General features: G+C 35.6%; 1 protein-coding gene across 2 annotated transcripts; it reads right to left on the bottom strand.

Moving 5' to 3' along the window:
* Positions 1–15,994: 15,994 nt before the first annotated feature.
* On the bottom strand, positions 15,995–21,462 carry LOC103499274 (uncharacterized). Of its 2 annotated transcripts, none has more exons than XM_008462247.2 (5): positions 19,872–21,462; positions 18,995–19,737; positions 18,824–18,913; positions 16,582–17,355; positions 15,995–16,475 (listed from the first exon to the last, which is right to left on the bottom strand). In XM_008462247.2, exons 1-5 carry the CDS (start codon positions 19,978–19,980, stop codon positions 16,341–16,343), a joined length of 1,851 nt encoding a protein of 616 aa, XP_008460469.1. In that variant the 5' UTR covers positions 19,981–21,462; the 3' UTR covers positions 15,995–16,340. The 2 variants fall into 2 exon arrangements, with proteins under 2 accessions (XP_008460469.1, XP_008460470.1); XM_008462248.2 differs by having other exon boundaries at positions 19,004–19,737; positions 19,872–21,461.
* Between the last annotated feature and the right edge of the window lie 663 nt (positions 21,463–22,125).

Below are 22,125 nucleotides of genomic sequence, written 5' to 3'. Positions count from 1 at the left end.
ATCATTCCCCTAGGTAAAGGATAATCCATATATTCCAAATACAGTATATTTGAATAGCTCAAAAAATGAGATAGGATATTGGAAATAGCACGAAGATATTGTATTTTGCAAACAACATTCAAATTTGGTAAATCTTAAATAAATCTGCTATTTTATTGCTGGACAAGATTGCAACAACCTCCCCTTCAATAATGACAAATATATATACAAGATTTTCACCTTTGTTATATTTTAAACAATTTATTAAATAATACATAATATATATTTTTATTAACAAATTGAATTTAAATTTTAGATCCACCCCTAAAATATGTCAAATATAAATTCAAAATTTTTTGTTTTTTTATATTTTAAAAAATTTATTAAATAATACATAATATATATTTTTAATAACAATTTGAATTTAAATTTTAGAATTGTAATTATGCCTCAATAAAATTTTTGCAAATATTTGAATCTTCTTCTTTTAGGTTTTATTTGAGAAAAGAAAAGAAGGAGATTGAGATAGAGGGGGCAGCCAACGCAAAAGACAAACACAGTGAGAGGGAGAAAGTTTTTCTTGCAAACAAGAGAGGAGAAAAGCGTGGCCGATAGAGAGGAAGATGTCTGAGTTTTGACGTAATCGACGACGGGCTTTTTCTAGTAGCATTAGACGGCGTCAGACGTTGGTCATGGGTTTGCAGTGGGTTTCTCGATTCTGACATTTGTTGGAATTGAATTTCGTCGATTTTCATGGGTTTAGCCACAACCAAGAGGATAGAAGGATCGAGCGGCATTTCCGGTGAGTTTCACGGTGAGTTTTATCGTGGGTGTTCTGTCTTTCAGTCATAGTTCTTCTTGGGGTTTGCAGTGGGTTGTTTGATACATGAGTCTCCGGTTAGAGGAGCTGACAAGAAGAAAAATTCTTGATTTGCACCAAATGTATGAAGCCTTTGAAGGGTTTGAAGGGGATGAAGTTGGAAGTTAACTTCATTCGTTTTTGCCTGAACGCACACGATTTGAAGAAGATATAAAACGATTGCAGAAATTATGTGGAGCTTTGATGGTGATAGGTATTAATTATGTGTTGGGAGTTTGATTTTAATTATAAGGTATTTGTGGTGTCTTGAATAATTGTATTTTGGATTCAAAATTTTCACTTAGTAGGACATTTAAGACATTGTTCCAGCAAATTTTTTTCCATATTTTTCAATTTTTCTATTTTATCGACTTAAATAAAAAATTATCATTTATCCAAAATAAACCTTCATTTTGCTATTCTTCTTATCGCCCAAAAAACTTTTACAGAACCCAAACATAGAATGTTTTCTAAGTCATGAAGGACCAAGTTCCTTTCAAAGGTTGAAGTTTGAGTATGATGTAGTCTTTGAGGAAGTTTGAGTATGATGTAGTCTTTGAGTTTTAGTTGTCGTCTTAGTCTTCCAAATACACTTGTAATTTACCATGTGGGTTGCGTTTTCATTGTTGTTATCTCCACTTGGTTTATTGCTTAATCATCGCTGCCTCATCCTTCGAGGTTCATAGTTCGGAGCTTCGATGTTTACATTTTGTTCTCCCTGTTAAGATCTTTCACTTTGTTAGTAAAGAAAAGCTAATGAAGGTTCACCTTTTGTCCGATGGAGAGGAGGAGAAGTTTGCAGGCGGGAGAGTATTCTATTCAATTTTATGATTTTAGGGTTTTTACCTTAAAGCCAAATTGGACTTTCACCCATATTTTGTCCTAAAAGTCTATTCCAACCCGTCTTAAACCCCCATAACCCTTTCAAAATTGGATTATTTTTTGCAATTTCCTAAAAAAGAAGAGGTGAAGAGAGAAGATGACCTTAATTTCAGTAACAAATTAGGGGATGAGAAATGAGTTTTTGCAAAGCTTCAATTTTAGGTGATGCACGATTTGTCTAAATTTTGATCGCTCAATTAAGTTTTTTGGCTTTAAATTAGTCCTCTTTTTTCACTTTATATTTTATAGTCAATTTTCTAAAAGTGATATTGAGGAGCTATAAAAAGATATAATGGTTCTAGTTAAATTAAACTCTAATTATCTAATTATAAACGATAGAGACTAAATTCTGACTTTTTAAAATCATGAAAACTAAATTTTTAATTTAACGTATGTAGATTCTAGGCGGTGAAACTATTCCATTGACTTTTTGCACCTTTTTCACTCAGTAAACAACAAAAAAAAATAATCAGAATCATGACAAAATAAATGGATGGTATCGTTCGCTGGATCCATTGAATCCACTGATTTATGCAACATCTGTTGTCCCACAACCTCCTTTAAGGATACTCCCCTACTTCTGTGTCACGGTTCAGTTGCCAAGGCAAGCCTGGAAAGGCTCCCCCTTGGTTTCCTTTTCAAAGGCTTTTACTTCCATTAAAACTAGGTAATCGTGTATGACCTTCATGTCTTCCTATTCTTTGCTTTCCATGTCAATGTCAATTACTAAAAATCTTTCTTGTGTGCTGCTTTTTTTCGCCTCTTTCTCTTCTTAGAAGGATTGGCGAGATGGCCCACTTGGGTAGCTATGCTTTTCCTTCAGCCCTTTGGAAAGGTATAACAATGTGAAGATTGTGCGTCCAATATATTTCCTTATCCTCTCCCACATATGTCGAAATGGGTACCACGACGAATTCAAGCAAGTTCATTTTCATTTTCTTTAATACGGAGAATGGGATGCTGATAATTTGGATTGAGGCTTCCTTCTTTCCCGTCAGCCTGAGAATAAGGAATGGGCTTTCTTCAAAGCCTTTGATGTAAATTAAGGATTCAACTCTTTGAGAGCAAACCGATTTCTCCACTACTCTGAGAGTTATACTGGAGTAGGGGGTCGAGCTTTTCCTGTTGAGCATAAAATATGGACCTCAAGCACATGCAGAAAAAGAGGGTCGTGACGATTTTATCATCATCAAGGTCCTTGTGATAGAAGTCAAATTCAAGAGGAATTATCCTTTGATTCTAACCCCTACTCAAACTGGAAAAGTCACTTCTTTCGATCCATCAATTCAGAAATCAACCTTTCGTGTTGAGGAAGACGGAGCAGTGCTGATCGAAGAAGACTAATGATTACAGAAACAAGAACCTTAATGAAAAATGCCAGCCTTTCTCCTTTACCTCTCGATTGAGACCGACTTTATATAATTATTATTTTCAATATTATATAATTTCTTTGTATTACATTATATATATTAAAACATGAATTGAGTTTATAGCATCACATATTGTATTTCTAAATATTGTATATGCATTCAATATAATCCTGCTTTTAAAATGTAAAATTCAAATTCTTTATATAACTAAAACATAAAAATATTGTTTTTAGAATTTTCACAGTTTTGGATCACATAATTTGATAAAAACTTTCAGAAATTATAATTCGAATCGTTTACCATATGCATATCTGTTGAATCTAAAAACATAAAACAAATTATGAATTCTCTACAAAATGTCTTTCATTTCCTTTGTTTTGAAGGCTATCCATGTAAGACCAGCACCTAAGTTGAGGTCATTGTTAGTAATAAGAGTTTTGGAGAATGTTTTGAAGGAGTATTTTGTTAAACAATTGTATAGGAAGTTAAAATGATCGTTTCAAAGCTAAACGATCATGTAAAAAGCTAAACGATTGTGTAAGAGGTTGTAGGCAGAAAATGAAATTTAAAGAAGACTTCAGGGTTATGTCAGCCAAAAGCTTTGTAATTATCAAATCAGTGGAGTTGGGTTTTGGGTGTTATGTCATGTGAAGACTTGAAATTTAATTAAGCAGTAGCTGGTATTCACATGAGATTTTCGAAGAAATTTAATTCATGGAGTTGAACTTGTGTTAATGTTGTGCTTGAGTTGATTTGATGCGATGTGGTTCGATCTTTAGAATTTGATCCTCTGATTCTCTCTAGATTTGATGCTTACGCTTGATTTGAGGAAGAAGAGCATGTGATGTTCTTGAAATTGGAGCCTTGGAAGAAAGCTTGTATCTTCAAAGGAGCTTTATTCTTCAAGGGTAGTCGACTTTCGGAGTTAGGGAGTCTTCTGATTCTTCGGAGAATTCTCTCTAGACCTTCTAGAGTAAAAAATTTCCAACCCACACAAATGAAGAGAACTCCTCTATTTATAAAGTTCCCTGGTGGCTTTTATGGACTTGGGCCTAGTTGGTCCATGGACCAGACCCGTGAGCTTAATCACATGGATTTGGGTCATATTTAACTTTGGCCTAAATTAAACTTATTTTTGGGCTCAATTGAATTTTAGCCCAAGTAAATAATATTTAATGGAACTAAAATAACTAATTTTATCCAACTGTCATAACAAAAACATTTGATATCATTAGAATGGACCAATTTGTCTTTAAATTTAATTTGGGACACATGTCAATTTTTAGTTAATCCCAAATGTAATTATTTTAGTTAATGACGTGGCAATTTGTGATTGGTTCCAAAATTTCTTATTCAATAAATGCCCAATTTTGAGATTTATGTATGTGTATGGATGGGTAAATCTCGAAAAAGATAAATTTAAAGTCCAAATATAAGCATTTTTTTGCTTAATTTTACATATCAAATTAATCAAACTATGAATTTAGTACATGAGTTTGATTTAAATTTTAAATAAGGGTTGGAATATGGTCAATCCTTAATTTGAGAAAACTTTAAGGTTTTATCCTCATCTACTTTGATTTGAGGATAAAAATTTAAATTTGATGATGATTTTATTTTAATAACATTTGAAATCGTATTTCAATTTGAGATAAGGATGAGGTTTCTACCATATCCTAATTTGTCTTGAGGATGCACAAGAATTTGGAATGACCAATTTTAATTTTGGGATAAAATAGCTAAATTTAATTTTGACATAAATACAAGAGATCAATCTTGGAATAAAGTTAGATTTATGGTTTAAATTTAAATTTGAGATAAGAATGGATGTAAAATCTAAATTTTAATTTTAATTTTGGGGTAAAATCTAAATTTTTAAATTTTTAAATATGCTTAATTATCTTAAAAAGTGGAATTTGAGATTTTATTCCAAAATAAAATAACATAAGATAATTGAATTTTAATTTTATTTAAAAAATTAAAAAATTAAAAAATGTTTAAATATCTCAAAAGTGAAATAAATATCTCAAAAGTGCCTCTCTTTTCTTCCAAATGCGTCTTCAAAAGGTGATGATTTTTTCTTCTTTCTTTTTTTTTTTTTTGCTCTTCTTTTTTTTTTCGCAAGCGTTTGTGGAGGTGACTCCGCCGTCAGCGATCCAACTTCTACTACGGGACAATTGGGCATTTGTCGTTAGATCCACTGCCCTAGTATAACAATCAAACATCTTTGTCGTGCTTCGCCTTCAGCAATCCAACTTCTACTGGGAGACGATCAGACATTTGTCGTCAGATCCATCGCCCTAGTAGGAGCGATAGGACATCTTAGTTGTGCTTCACCGTCAGTGATCCAACTTCTACTTGGGAACGATCAAGATTTACCGTTAGATCCATCGTCCTGGTAGGAGTGATTAGGTATCTTCGTCGTGCTTCGTCTTTAGCGATCCAACTTCTACTAAAAACCGATCAGGCATTTGTTGTTAGATCCACTGCTCTGGTAGAAGCAATCGGGCATCTTTGTCATGCTTCGCCGTTACCAATCCAACTTTTACTGGGGGACGATTTGGCATTTACCGTCAGATCCACCGCCCTGGTAGGAGAGAGCAGACATCATCGTCATGTTTTATCGTTAGCGATCTAACTTCTACTGGAAGATGATCAGACATTTGTCGTCAAATCCACCGCCTTAGAATGGACCAATCGGGCATCTTCATCGTGCTTCATTGTCAGCGATCCAACTTCTACTGGGGGACGATCAGGCATTTGCCGTCAGATCCACCTCTCTAGTAAGAGCGATTAGACATCTTCGTCGTGCTTCGTCGTTAACGATCGAACTTTTACTAACAAACGATTGGGCATTTGTCGTCAGATCCACCGCCTAGTAGGAGCGATCAGACATCTTTGTTGTGCTTCGCCGTTAGCGATGCAACTTCTACTGGGAGTCGATCGGGCATTTGCCGTTGGATCTAAATCCCTAGTAAAAATGATCAGGCATCTTGGAGAGACAAAGGCGAAGCTGCACCATCATCATCATTTGAAGAGATGGAGGAAAAGTTGTATCGTAGACATCTTAGAAAGAGGGAGACGAAACTACACCATCATCGTCATCTTGGAGAGAGGGAGGCAAAGTTGCATCTACATCGATGAAAGCCTAAAGTCTTCAAACTTTTTTGAAGAAGCAATGATGAATGTTTTTTTTTTCTTTTGGCTTGAAGAAGACAAAACTTTTGAATTTAAATATGAGAAAGCGTTGATGAAGCCTTTGAGCTTGAATGTGAGGAAGTGTTGATGAAGCTTTCGAGCTTGAATGTGAGGAAGTGTTGATGAAGCTTTCGAGCTTGAATATGAGGATGCATTAATGAAACTTTGAACTTGGACATGGAAAAGTAACAGTGCAATCCTCGAAGTCGGTGGAGCATTGGTGAAGTCTCCAGTCTTGCATGTAAATGAGCGTATGCATTTTTTGAACTCGAATTTGAAGAAACATCAACAAATTCTCAAAATTTGATTTCAGGGAACTCCTAAACTTGTGTGATCTTAAATTTCAAGAAACATTAACAAAGCCATAGAATTTAGTTTTGAGGAACTTCTAAACTTAACGGTAGAGTGTTGAACTTCAAAGGAGTGATGCCACCTTATAAGCATCTAACTTTGCAACATCTTGCTCCTAGTATGCAACACCTTTTAAATTTTGTTATATTGCCTTCAACAGGACATCTTCAACTTTAAGTTAATATTATTTAATGAGAATGAAAACCATTTGTTAGTGTCATGCTTTATGTGATCATGACACTACTCTTATTTTCCATTATTCTCAACTTAGTTTTTATTTTTACTGGATTGAACTTAAAGTTTCCTTTAAGCTACCTACGTACCCTTTATAATATTTGGATCAAGACATAACGTAGTTCAATTGATTATTCTTTTACTCATTTTAAAGTTTCCTTTAAGTTGCCTATGTACCCTTTGTAATATAGGGATCAAGTCATAACGTAGTTCAATTGATTTTTTCTTTTTTAACTGAACTTAAAGCTTTCCGTTAGGCTGCCTACATACCTTTTATAATATAGGTATCAAGTCATAACGTAGTTCAATTGGTTTTTTCTTTTTTGACTGAATTTAAAGTTTCCCTTAAGTTGCCTACGTACCTTTTATAATATAGGGATCAAGTCATAACGTAGTTCAATTGATTTTTTTTTAACTGAACTTAAAGTTTCCTTAGGCTGCCTACGTACCTTTTATAATATAGGGATCAAGTCATAACGTAGTTCGATTTTTTTTTATTGAACTTAAAGTTTCCCTTATGCTGTCTACGTACCCTTTATAATATAGGAATTAAGTCATAATGTAGTTCAATTGATTCTTTTTTTGTCTGAACTTAAAGTTTTCCTTAAGTTGCCTACGTACCCTTTATAATATAGGGATCAAGTCACAACATAATTCAATTGATTTTTTTTACTGGACTTCAAGTTTTCCTTAAGTTGCCTACATACCCTTTATAATATAGGGATCAAGTCACAACGTAGTTCAATTGATTTTTTTTTTTACTGAACTTAAAGTTTTCCTTGAGCTGCCTACGTGCAATTTATAATATAGGGATCAAGTCATAACGTAGTTCAATTGATTTTTTTTTACTGCATAATGACGTTAAGCATAAAATTTCTTAAGAAACTTGTCGTTGATTGGGCCAATTTTTAATCCATCTGGATCAACAATCTTGTATGCGTCATTTCTATAAACTTCTTTGACAATGTAGGGTCTATCCCATTTAGGTGTGAACTTATTTCCTGTATGCCTTGTTATGATGATTGGTCTTCTTACAGTCAGTACTATATCACAAACTTAAAAGGAGCGAGGTTTGGCGTGTTTATCAAAAGCTTTAGATATTCTCACTTGGTCATTCTAATGCTTGCTGAGCTTCTAATCACTTTTCATCAAGTGCTTCTAACTCTTGAAGACGTAACTTGACATTGTCTTCAGTAGTCAACCCCTCTTGCACTGTCATTCTTAATGATGGGATTTCTCTTTCGAGGGGAAGGATAGCCTCTACACCGTAAACAAGGGAATATGGTGTAACCCCTGTAAGAGTGCAATAAGTGGTTCGATAAGCCCACAATACTTCACCGATTCTTTCTTGTCAATCCCTCTTCGACTTGAAATTTTCTTCAGAAAATTGCACAATATTTTATTGAATGCTTCTGCTAGGCCATTCGTAGCTGCATTGTATATGAATGACTTGTATTGCTTGAACTTGAATTTTTCACATTATTTGCCTATCATGCTATTGTAGATTTGTCTTCCATTATTTGTCACGATTCGGTGAGAAATACTATATCGATAGATGATGTGGGTACGAATAAAGTCTGCCACGTTCTCTTTCTTGGCCTCTCTCAAGGAAATGACCTCAGCCCGCTTTGAGAAATAATCTATTGCTGCAAGGATATAAGAATGTCCTGATGATGATTTTGGTGTAATAAGACCAACCATATCAAGTCGCCAAGCCTCGAACGTCAAGGAAGCTACAGTTGGATGTAGAGGCTCTGGAGGTTGATATATAAGGTTTGCATGGTATTGATGTTGGAATTTATGTCCTAAAACTCGTACTTTGTTATTTGATTCAATAAGTTTATTATTGAATGCTATAATCTTAAAACCAATAAATTAAGGTCCCGAGGCTATGTTACTAAGTTTGTCGATACACTTGAACTTTATGTAAAGACATAAACATGGATTAAGTTTGAGTTAATAGCCCAAATAGTATATGGTGTATGAATAAGGTTGGGTCGTCTTATTATGGAAAAACACTATGGATGCGGCCTGCTCCATAGTTAGTACAGATGATGTAATTCTGAATCGTTCATGTGGAGACATGGAAGTGAGGACGTCCTATGTAAATAGTTTGCATAAGACTGGAACCACGAAATAATCACTTTTAGTTATAACGTTGTAAATAATAAACTGACTATTTTAATTATAATGACCTATGTAACTTGATCTTAATCCTGAGCTAACTATGAACTTCTGTTCAAATGGTAATATCCTTAGATCTGCATAGGTGAGGGCAGCTCATCATCGCTGGCCTAATAAGCCTCCCATTTCAAGGATAAGACCGAGAGGATAGCTAGAACATAGGGTGCAAGATGGAATTCACTCCTACCCACTTTTGGGATAATAGATAGGTTGTTCCCTTAAAGACTGAATCAAAGTCTTAAACAAGGGGCCTCACCTTCTCATTGGCCTGAGAATGATTCAGGTTTATAGGTTAGACCTTAAACTAATTGTTCAGTAGTGAATCAGTGGGTCTTAAGGAGCAAGATGTAATCTTGAGGGTAAAATGGTATTTTGACCCAGCCAAGATTACGAACAACCTGTGAAGGATCAACTTACTCATCATGGTTATATCAGGTGGATAGAAATATATCTATAGTGAGGGGAGTGCAACTAAGAGTCTTTAGTGGAATGACTCATTAGTTAACGAATGTTGATTAAGCTTGGTCTAAAAGAGTTTAACCAGTTAATCTCGAATCGTTGGAGCCCATGATCTATAGATCCATTTGGTTACCCTACTAGCTCATATGGATTCAACTAAAAATAATATGTTGGAATAACTCGAATTGTTCGAATTAGGTAAAGAGAGAGAAACCGACAAGTAATATATGATATAAGTCGGTAAATATAAACTTCAAGCTATATGTTTAAATATGATTTAAATAATAAAAATATAAATATGAATATGAATTCATATTTAGAAGCTTGGAAAGTTTTGAAACGGTCAAAGTTGTAAAAGTCAACATGTTGACTTTTCACTTTGAAAGACAAAACTTTGATCGGATTTATATTCAAGTATGATTTGAATTTTAGAAAAATGAATGCAGATTCATACTCAGGAGGTTGAAATTAGTCAAGACGGATAAAATACCAAAAAGTCAAAAAGTTGACTTTTAACTAAGAAAAGTCAAAGTTTGACTTTGACTTAATTGGTCAAATGCCCAAATTGTCCTTTAACTAATATATTTGTTACTAAATGTTAGTGGGAAATGTGGTAGCTTGTAATGAACTTATAAGCCACTAATTCCATTAAGGGTTAATGGATTAATTAGGTGTTGAGATTTCATAAAAGAAAATTGCATGTATTTTGCATGTAATTTTCTATATAAACTTCAATTTATAGAATGAGAAAAGGACGATGAAAAATCTCATGAAAAACCTCTAAAACGATACACCTTCCTCCTTCCATCTCTCTAAGATTTCCTTCGTAAAAATGAGTCCCACAACTCGATTCTTAGTCCTGATATTAGTAGGTCAACATAGTGGTTGTCCTTTGCTCGTGATCTTCAAGGGAGAAGAAGTTTTGGAACAAAGAATAAGTTAAGAACTACAAAGGTAAGCTCATCGTTTACCTTCTCTATTCTTCGTTTAGGTCTATCGTTTAGTTATAGCATGTTAATTTCTAAATCGTTTAGATACATATAGAGTAAAGCATGATCAAAGTCTTCCGCTGCATGTTTCTCTGATGTTTTTTTTTTTCATCAATTGACAAGTCTCAAACTTCTTTGCATAGTCTATTGAATATTGAACAATCTTAGGCCAATAATAGCCCATTCTTCTCAACTGAAATTGAAGCTTTGGTCCTGATTGATGTGCTCTATAGACGCCTACATGCGCTTCCTTTAGAGCTTTTAACAACTCTTCCTTTCCAAGACATCGAAGGAAGAGCTCAAGAGAACGATGATATAAGGTTCCCTTGTAATAAATGAAGTGTGCAATCCTTCTTCGTACATTAGTTTTATGACAAGAATCCTTTGGAAGCATTCCATGTTCAAGATACTTTATGATAGGTTGACACCAATCTTCTTCATCAATTTTATGGGATGTCGTCACGTTCACTTCTTGACATTCAGACAAAATTGGAAGCATAATCCATCTTGACAAAGTGGTATATTCAAAGTTATACCCTCCAGTGTTGCCAAGGCAGTGGCCCAATTTGCTAATGCATCCGCTCTTTAGTTTTCTATTCTAAGGACATGCTCCAGCATCACACTGTCAAACCTTTCCATCAATTGTCGAGCATAAGTGAAATATGGCTTCAAGTCTTCATGTTTCACATCATACTAAAGCTAGAGTTAATTGATTATCAACTTTGAATCACCGTAAATTTTTATGAATGATACTCTGATCTTCAATGTCATTTGAAGGCCAATTATCAATGCCTGATATTCAGCCACATTGGTCGAGCACAGTTCAGCAAGCGCAAAGCTATAACGCAACATATGTTTCTCAAAAGAAATGAGGATGATGCCTGCTCCCGCACCACTTATTCACACTGCACCATCAAAATACATAGTCCAAGGTTCCATAACTTCTGTGAAGGAAACTTCATCGTCTGGTAAGTCTTCACATAACTTCCAATCCGACGAAATTGGGTGGTCTGCTAGAAAGTCTACTAGTGCTTGTCCTTTTATCGCCTTTTGGGGAATATAGACAATGTCATATTGCCGGAGTAGAACCACTCATTTGGTTAAGCGTCCAGAGATAATCGGCCTGGACAGAACATACTTTATAGGGTCCGCCTTTGCTACTAGATGAATGTGAAAGCCTGCATATAATGGCTCAACTTATCGATGGCAAAGAAAAGTGCAAGGCACATTTTCTCAATGGGAGAATAGTTAACTTCGGGCCCTACTAAGGTTCTGCTTAGATAGTAGAGAGCACGTTCTTTTTCCTTCTCCTCCTCTTGTGCCAATAATATGCCTAGAGACCTTTCTTGTGCATCAATGTACAATATTAATGGCTTGCCAGGTATTGGAGCTCTGAATACTAGGGGATTAAGTAAGTATTTCTTTATGCTATCAAAAGCATTTTGACAAGACTCATCCTACACAAAATTTTCTTCTTTTCTCATCAACTTTTGAAAAGGTTGGCACCGATCGACCAGGTTGAAGATGAACCTTCGAATGTAAGCCAATCGTCCCTCAAAACTTCTTAGGTCATGCAAACTCTTTGGCCTTGGCATCTTCTGAATGGCATCAATCTTGGACTGGTCTATCTCAATCTCTCGGTGTCTTACAATGAAGCTAAGAAACTTTTCTGAAGTCACACCAAATGCGCACTTGAGAGGGTTCATCCTCAGCTGATATTTTCGCAAGCGGTCGAACACAACTTTTAGATCCTTCAAATGGTCTTGTCATCTCTTGGATTTGACCATAAGGTCATCAGCATAGCACTCGACATACTTAGGTAGCATATCGTCAAACACTTTTTGCATGGCACGTTGATAAGTGGCACCAACATTGTTCAATCCAAAGGGCATCACCTTGTAACAATATATTTCCTTTGGAGTCCTGAAAGTTGTCATTTCTTCATTTGAAAGGTTCATTCGTATTTGGTTATATCTAGACGACCCATCCATAAAGGACATCGCCTCGTGTCCAGTAGTTGCATCAACCATGATTTCTGTGATAGGCAAAGGAAAATCATCTTCAGGGCATACATTATTTAGGTCATGAAGGTCTACACAAACGCGAAGTTGCCCGTTCTTTTTTCTGACAAGGACAATGTTTGCTATCCATGTTGGATATTTGACCTCGCGAATGAATCCTGCTTCAATCAACTTGTCGGCTTCAACCTCGATCTTGGGAATAAGCTTTGATTGAAAACGTCGTTGTGCTTGCTTAATCGACCGATATCCTGGTTTGATTGCTAGATGATGGATTGCTACTTTTGAATCAAATCCTAGCATCTCCTTGTACGACAAGAAAAAATGTCTCTGTGCTCTATGAGCAAACTCATGTACTTACCCTCCTCTTCACTAAAGAGAGATGCACTAATGAAAGTTGTGTGTGGTTCCTCTATTGTACCAAGGTTTACTTCTTTTAGCTCATCTATGGTAGATTGGCCACCATCCTTTAAACTCTGTGGGGCATCTTCCACATCTTCTTTAGGAGTTTCAATCTCTGGTTCTTCAATAATGGTGATATGATGACATGAGGTTTCACCTTCTCCTTGTTTTGAACCTTCCTTTTCAAGATTAGTTAGTATAACCTCATGTCTTTTCACCTTCAATGAACCTTAACTTGTATTAAGGGTAACAAAGGTTTTTCTTTTCATTCGAGAAGGAACATTGCTACGATTTTCTCTCTTTCCCTTTGCCTCACAAGGAAACTCCTTACTATGACAATTCTTGACGTCTGTATGCTTAATTCGGCGACAAATTGACGCGCGAGATGTTGATTCCTTCTTCTTTGTATCTATGCTAAAACCATCCTTGACATGTGGGCCTTCATCCCTAAGATGATTAAAAATTAGAGCACAGTGTGTTCGTACATTTTTCTTTTTAGCCACGTTTAGTCTTTCAAAGGTTGATGGTCTTGTAGTCGTCGAGGCCTGACATGAGCTTTTCTCTTTTCTAAAGGTCGTAGTTAGCCTTTGAAAGGCCGATCGTCGGTCAACGCTAGATGTTGACTGGTGACCTTTTCTTTCTATCTCTGTCATGCTTAGTCTTTTAAATACTGGGGCGCGTGAAACATGCAGTCTAATTCGCTCTAATTCGCTCAAATGTTGAGGTTCTCTGATTGTCAGCTTCTTTTTCTTCCATACTATCATCCTCCTCTATAGTTATATGATTGTTGTCAACCACTTTTTCCTTTCCCTTTCTAGTTATACGGATTGGCTCTGACAACTTGTATCTGAGTCCTTTTCTTGACACAGGTATAGCATGTCCTTCTTGTAACAGCTTCTTTAGGGTTGAAGAGAGCTCAGGTTATTCGTGAATTTTCAAGCTTTTAAACTCGATGTGAGTTGTGAAGTCATAACCTACTTTTGACGTCAATTTGTAAGCCTTAGGGTCGAATCCATCTTTCGTCCGCCTTTGGGGCAAGTTTGCTTCCGTTAGGTCTATCTTTATTTCTTACTTTGTTATTTTGGTAAGTGGTGTAGTGAAACTTTCTTTTAGAACTTCGATGGCACCAACCTTCAAGCTATTTAAGGACTCTACGAATGGCGACTCACCTTTCTTGCATCTTGACAGAGGGACATAGCGCAAAATTGGTGGGTTTGGGGTCTTCTCATCCATCAAGATCATACTTTTTGTGGTGCCCTTAAAGTATCTACATTTTTAAAACAATTGAATTAGTGATTTTACTAAGGCCATTATTTTCTTTCCTTTGTTGTTTAATAATTTAATAGTTTGATTTTACTTAGTTGAAATAGAATTTTATAGACCTAAGATCACCGGAAGAAAAACATGAGATAAAGAAAACATTGGGTACAGATATGACACCTAAGAAAAACATAAGATAAATTTTAAAAAAAAATGATTGTAAATTACGAAATTCAGGTATGATTAAGAAAGAAAATCAGGAATTTAGGACTAAGTTAAATTTGATAGCAGCCACTAAAAATGACTCCACTAATGTGTATATAAATAGTGATGTGGGCAGAGCAATAGCATTTCTTTGAAAGGTTAGGAAAAATACCCCCCAACATATTAGAATTACTTTAATTATTAATTTTTAGATTACAATAATACTCCAATCTACAAATAAAATTAATTTAATTACTAATCTGATTTTGAACTTACAATCACGGTTTCAAACTCATTTTCTAACTTTAAAAAATCACATATTCTTTTAATGGTAACAAAATTAGAAAAAAAAAATTCAAAACATAAGGTTGCCCCATCTTTAAAATACAACTTAATTGACAATGTATTTATTGTAAAAAAAACATTTATCAAGTGAAAACGTTGTTCATAATGTACTGTTTAAAAAAGAAGTTCCAACCTACAAGTGTAGTTTGAGCCATAGTCAACAAAGAGATGTTCATTATAATCGATCAGAACACAAGCTTCTTCCTCTTCTTCCTCCACCATTGGAGAGCATTTGCAACAATTTTGGAGACAAATCAAACAATAATTTTGGTGAAAAATAAGCCCCCGTCACCTCATACTGTTCCACTAGTTGCTACGCATTTTGAAGTTTTCATACGCAACAAAATAAGATCGGTAGAAAACGATGAAAATTTTTAGAATAGAAAATTAGGTTCATAATTTATATTTGTAAATAGGTTCACGTTTATCAATTTCAAAATAATGGGAAGATGAACAGAAAAAAATTAGTCAAGAAATCTTTAAAACAGAAATTAATTGCAATCAACTTAATATTTCTTTTTTGGGGCATTGTTGAGTTAAAAAAGAACAAAATCACGTGCGGCACACGCTTCGACATAATCCAGAGAAGAAACTCTTCCCATATACCCAAATATAATACTTAAAAAGTTGATATATACCCCAGGAACCATATAAAAGAATTTCAGTCTTTACTATCTATCCAATTGCAACCTTAAAAGTTGCTATGTACTAGAGTTCCACATTTTAAATATCAATAAAATTGGTCCACACTTGTTAACTTTCGAACAAGAACAACAAAATCAGGCTTGATTTTTCTTTTTTTTTTCCTCATTCACAAAACATTGTTTTTGCATGGAGAAAATGGATAAAAGATTTAGATTACTAAACCTACAATTTAAAAAACACAAACGTAGTTGAAAATAGTTGCACACCACAGCGTACAATATTAAAAAGTTATTGAGATACAAAATAGTGCCAAATAGGTTCGTCAAACGTTGAGGATTAAAAATTAGGGCGACTCCATGGCACTAAGCAGTTAATCTCAAAGTTAAATCCTCGTATTTAATGTGTAGTAAGTGCAATTCAATGTCAAAACAAGTCTAACACTACCCCAACTCTAAAAAGGTAACGTTTCAAACAATAAGTCAATATACGCCGAATGAAGTTAGAAACCTTTTTCAATTTTCCACAACTTCCCAATTTCCTTGAAAGGAGTAACTTTTTTTTCCTAGTAACTTCCAGAATTAAAAAAAGAAAGAAAGAAAGAAAGAAATGCAAAAATAAACCAAAAGATGCAAATTTGCATACACATCTTTAAGGCCTGCCAAACCTCAGCAACTGCCCTTTTTCAAAAACCGGAAAAACTCCTCTGCTGTAAAGGTAGGCAGCAAGGATGATTTGGGCAACTGTAACTTATTTCACTATTTGCACTGTTCAGTGTTCAATTAACATCCACCTCTCTTCTTCCAACCCAACCAACTCTCATCAGCATTTCTTTTAAACCATCAAAAACAAAAAAGAAGGGGAAAAAATTTAAAAAGGGGGAAAAAAAGAAAAAAGAACTAACCCCACTGCCATTAAAAAATGTGAACTAGAACTTCTCATGGGTGAAAAAGAAAAATGTAATTCAGGCTTCTGAGTCAGATGAGCTCAATTCAGAACCGGCTCCATCATCCTTGCTGTCCTCGCGAGATTCAGATGGAACAAATATCTTTGGCTGAATGCATCGACCAATTTTTAGAGATGGCTTCAAGTTCATGTACTGCAAAATTAATAATTAAATTTATAATTTCATCAGCTAACAGAGAAAAAAGAACAGTACACTTTGAAAACCCAAGGCAAGAGCAATAGAAATTTTATAAATTTACCTCCCGATAGAAAGAATTGATTTCTTCTTCAGTAAGGCCTTCGTCCTCACCACAGCTTTCATCCCATCCAAGAGAACGAAGAAAAGCAGCCTCCTCTTCATCTAGAGATTCTGCAGCAACGTGGCTCTCAGTTTTTTCACCACTGTCACGAGATATTTGAACCTCTTCAGAACTATTGCCATTTCTATTCTCCACGGCACCATTTTCAATAACACGAGGACTTGCGGGAATGCCCATTTCTTCGCTTGTTAGTTCATTAGATTGGCCGATTGAGGGAGACTTCACAGAAGAGCATGAATCTGAGAGAACAGCAGAAGAACTCATTGAAGTTTTCTTCTTAATGAGGTTAAAGAAATCATTCCGGCTCTGGACTTGGGATAAGGACGGTCTTTTTTCCAATGTTGTTCCAGTTTTGAGATCTAAGCTAGCAATTTTGCGCTCCACAGAAGAAACATTTGTATTATTTGGGCTTCTCAAAGGAGCATGTGGAACTGAAGGTGCAAGAGCGAACTGGCTGTTTGCTGCCATACTGTTTGCATTACTAGTTGGACTTGAGACATCCTTTGCTGCAAGGGAGACACCATTTTCTCGTACAGGTTTCAAAACAAGAAACTTCCCGTGAGAACTCTTTTGAGCATCGGGCTTGACATGTCCTACACGAGATTGGTTGGCATGAACTGACGATGGTTGTGGCTGTCCACCCTTGATGGTTGCATTAAGTTCTCCAGTTCTTGATGCCAATTTGGGCTTTGATTTATCCGAAGAACTAAGCACCTGTCAAACAAAAAACAGTAACGATTATCTAAAGGGAGGAAACAGAAGATTTGCAGATAGATATAATAATGAGAAATAAGTATTCCTAGATATGTTTAGTGCTGAGATGGAGGTTAAAATCAATACGCTGTTGTAGAAATTTACCATTTCATATTGAAAAGGCGAACTTGGATGCATTATGTCAAAATTGTCTTCACAACCAAGTCTACTAAAGATTATCAGCAAAGATATGGTCTGCTTTTTAACTTCTTTATTTCTTCAGAATGTAAATATAAGAATAACATATTCAAATCTATTTAAAATTTTAGAAGACTCAGATATGTATAAATTAGTTTTGAAATCATCAAAATAAAACACAACAAAATAGTATAAGACTTTTTTTGTTCCAAGACTATTTTAAGAACTATACCGCAAAGCAAGTCTACTAAATCACTATACTGAAACTTAACAATAATTTACATCAGCTTCAAAAGACAAAACAGAAGACAATGAACCTTTACAAGAGAACCAATCAGTCAAGTTACAACTATTAATACTGAATAGGGATTGACATTCAGTTAATAGAAAACTTGCCTGCCAAATATAACACGTTAACAAACAAAGAAAACCAGCCATCAGTGACATATTGACTACAGCACAACAATCTTAAATCAACTTTACACCTCCTTTAAAGCATATTTAATCTAACATTGGCCTTTTCCATCCTTGAGAGAAATATGCATACTATGGAATGTGTTAAAAGTAGCAAAGCACAAATAGGCATACTATGGAATGCATCCCAAATCAAATCTGGTTATCTCCTTCCTATCATCTAGTTCTTACAAATTTCCAAAAGGAGCCAGGAAAGAAAACACTTGTCTTTGTTCTCCCAAACGTTCTCAAATTGAGTTTCTCATCAAATTTGGGGGGAAAGTAGTCTAGTTATCTAGCACAATGCAAATGGCTTCGAAATTTTTAACAAATGTTTTGACTTCTGCAATCTAACACACACTGTTCTTTAGTCAATGAGAGTAAGTTGAAGCTGAATAACAAACTACCACAAAAGAATTTACATTTCGTAAAATGAAGAAGCCAGAGTTTATTTAACAAGCTAAATCCAAAAATTTATAACACCAGTCACCAGCCACCAACAGCAGGTGCAGAAAAAATGTCAAAACATATAGCAACTTTGTCGCATAGTTTTCACTATAATTTGCCCAGAAATAACTTTTGTTATATATACATGATACATCTTATCTGCCCTAATACTAAAACACAAAAGTAGCTTTGAAGAGAGTATTAGTCCCAGCTGAAATCGAAGATTGGCACAAGTTGTTTAGGTACCGTGCAGATTGTTCTAAGTTTTCTTATATATTTTATGTACGATCCTTCACATTTTTTTAATCAACAAACACCAAATAATTAAAATATAAGTAGGTAGGAAAAGATCTAACAACAAAGATTCAACAATTGCATTGGCTCCAATTACCATAGCTTTTGGCATAGAAGGCGTCACTGGTATTAATTGCCTGGACTGTTTAATAGCTAATTCCTCAAGCCTCTGGGTCTTGACAGATAACTACCAAAGAGGGGATAAAAGATGAGACTGTTAGATCAAAAGGAGAACATAATATACAGCACAAGAAGGTTGGTATGGTACCTCAGATACCTGGGGAGCAGTACGAGTTCGAGATGGAGACTGCACCAAAGCTTCAGCCATATTAAGTCCGGCTGTCACACTCAGAGGCCCTGCCCCTGACGTAGCAGGAACAGTTTGTTGAAATGACGATGACCCTGGGGTGCTTCCAATCATACTGGGCACCTCCGCAAGAGCAGAGGTCCATCCCTCTCCACCAACAATTAAGGCTGAATTGCCAATAGGTAAGCTTTGAACTGGTGAGCTCAAACCAGGAGATGAAACTCTTCCAATTTCTGATGCTCCCTGCTTTTCTTCAGATCCCAGTGACGGAAAATCCTTTTCAAATACAGCTTTCTGAATGCTACTGCCGACACTAGTTCCAGAAAGAATTCCATTGCTGCTGTTGTGACTTTTTAGTTCTGTTCCAACCCTTCTGTGAAACAACTCACCTTGCTTCCTGGATACCATTGAATGAGACCTTCGCAAAGCATCTTTATCAATTCTGTTGGAAAGAATCTTTCCTAGAGGATCATGAGCATCACGGTCCCAATTATCTCCAAAGTTCAACCGATCCTTTTCTTTCTCACGATCCTTATCACGATGACCCCTGTTAAAGCTACTATATGCATGTTTAGAAGAACCATTGCTCGAACTTCTCCTTGAATTTGATGAAGATGTCCGATCCAGAAAAGAAGAACGCGAAGTGTCAAAATCGCCAGTGGTCTTGGAAATTCTATTTCTCGATTGAGATAGAGAGGGCACATCTACACAACATAGTATACACATTAACAACGCTCACAATATCAAAATAGAGGCAAGTCAGCAGTAAGAGAGCGCATCTTTTATTAGAAGCAAGGAACAATAAAAAAGAAAAAGAAAAGAAGAATGAAAGCACTACCTGAGTGGGAAGAAGACGACGGAAAGTGGTGGTTTGAATTGCCGCCACCAGTAACGCTTCCAGTACTTCTCAACCATTCTGGGACTAATGTGGGTTCACTTCTTTCCATAAGGAATACTGAACATGATCAAAATATCAGAAGAAAAGAGCACGTCTTGCCTTCTTTACCACCTCAAATTTCCAAAAACTGTACTCCTTGTGCAGAGGAATTTATAAAACTCTAGCCCGTACTTTATTATTTCAAATGCCTAACCACTATTTTAAGCTGGGTGAACTTTAACGACCATCCCTGACTATGCAAGTCACGGCAACAGACCATATGTATCATCAACTTTATGGCATATCCAGGGTTCCACCAGAAAAGACAGGTGTGCAGTGAATTGCTTCAGAATTGCAAACTCGCACACGGTAGAAGAACGCAGGGGATGGTTCTCAAATTTATGTCCTGAATGCCACTAAAGAAGTCTATCTTCTACAACTATCCTACTTCACAACAACTGGTATTCAAGCAAGTAGCTACCAATTTGGCTACAAGCTGGAACGCATTATGAAGGGGATTTATCTTATCTTATGCGCAAAATCAATATACCCTATTTCTCATACGGGAGTGAAATACCAGAGGATGAAAAACAGAGGAAATATCAGGGAGAAAATGAAGGTGTTCAATTAAAAAGAATGTTAAAACTTAAAAGGAAAGGTCTCACTCTCGTCTTCCTGCCTCCGTGTTCGATTAACTGTAGATTCGGCCAGCAAAATACGCTTGGAAAACCCTCATCTTTGAGGGAATCGGTTGAGATGCAGAAAGATAAAGAAGGTATACCTCAAGAATAAAGAGGTGGTGAAGCAATTCCAGAACAGAAGATTATCCCCGTCAAAACAGTTCGATCAGAGAACAAAAAGAAACCCTAGCTAAATAAGAAATTGGAATAACCAGAATCCCAAGTCCGATTGAATGTGCCCAAAAAAACAAAATTATCAGAAACCCTAAACCAAATTATGCACCCTCCGTTAAAAGAAAAAAAAACTTCCGTAGAGGTCCAAACCCGCAAGAGAAATACAGAAGAGATAGATAATAAAACCTGTGAGATATCCGATGAAGACGAAGAACTAACCCTACCCGGAAGACTGATTGAGAGAAACCCCAGAAGGCGTAACTGCTTTCAATAACTGCCTCCCAGTGGTTGCTGTATGTCCCCAAAACAAAAAGAAATGCGAGCTTAAGAGGGGGACAACAAAATAGATAGGTAAAGAGAGAGTTTGAGAGTGTGGAGAACGAAAGCGGCGGCGGAGAGAGAGAGGGAAAGGGATTGTGAATGGGAGAAAATGAGGCTTGGGTTGTTCGGAACAGAGAATAGGGTTTTTGTCTGTTTGTTGGGTTGGATGAGTTTCAGCTGCCGTGCGGTGGCAGAGAGAAGGGAGAACGGCAGAGAGAAACGGAACGGCGGAGAGAGAGAAAAATAGAGAAATAGAGAAATAGAGAGATAGAGAGAAGATGAAGCGAGCGAGAGAGCGAGCGAAGGAGCGTATAGAGAAGAAGAGTCTTGGAAGGGAGAGACGGCGATTGTGAAAAATAAATAAATAAGTAAATAAATTTAGACTTTGGTTTCTCTCTTTGATACTCCGAAAAACAAAACAAACGTCTCTACAATTGAAATTTCCCCTTCTCTTCTTTCAGACCTGTTGCTAAATCTATTTATTATTATTGTTGTTGTTAATTGTTAATTATTAATTATTATTATTATTATTATTGTTGTTGTTGTTGTTTTTATAATAAATATAAATAGTGATAGTAATTTTTGAATAATACTTTGATGATCTTTGGAGTCTCAGAAAATATAAGAATAAATAAGAAAGTTCCGCCAATGTTGGTTGTGAACTAATTTTTCATGGTGTTGAGGGGGTGATTTGCTGTGACTCGGTGTATGGTACAGTGTAGGTAGGCCACATACTTCATATAGCCTTTACCTGACCTTCTTTTTTTTTTAATTTATAAATAATTCGTTTCAAAATATAATGACACACAATTTACACATATTTTCTAGGAAATTACCGCTTTATTGCTCCAACCAAATTAAATAAATAATGTATTAATAATCTTTTGGTTACAAAATTGTCATTAGATCAGTGTTATTTTTTTTCTTTCAATTGTTTTAACCTAATGATGGTTTAAAAATTACTTTTAATAGGTATTGTCGTCATTCATATATGTATAATGAAAATGAAGGATAATTTAGATAAGTACAACAAAAAACAG

This window comes from Cucumis melo, chromosome 9 (genome assembly GCF_025177605.1).
Source record: "Cucumis melo cultivar AY chromosome 9, USDA_Cmelo_AY_1.0, whole genome shotgun sequence".
Classification (NCBI taxonomy): Eukaryota; Viridiplantae; Streptophyta; class Magnoliopsida; order Cucurbitales; family Cucurbitaceae; genus Cucumis; species Cucumis melo.
Note: the sequence above shows the minus strand (reverse complement) of the source record. Positions and strands in the feature narration are given on the sequence as shown.

Bases quoted from the DNA above. Each gene is read 5' to 3' on its own strand.
- LOC103499274 (XM_008462247.2), bottom strand. From the start codon at position 19,980: ATGGAAAGAAGTGAACCCACATTAGTCCCAGAATGGTTGAGAAGTACT. The intron at 19,738-19,871 runs GTAGTGCTTTCA...TATGTTGTGTAG, and splicing joins GTCGTCTTCTTCCCACTCAG to ATGTGCCCTCTCTATCTCAA. The intron at 18,914-18,994 runs GTACCATACCAA...CCTCTTTGGTAG, and splicing joins CTGCTCCCCAGGTATCTGAG to TTATCTGTCAAGACCCAGAG.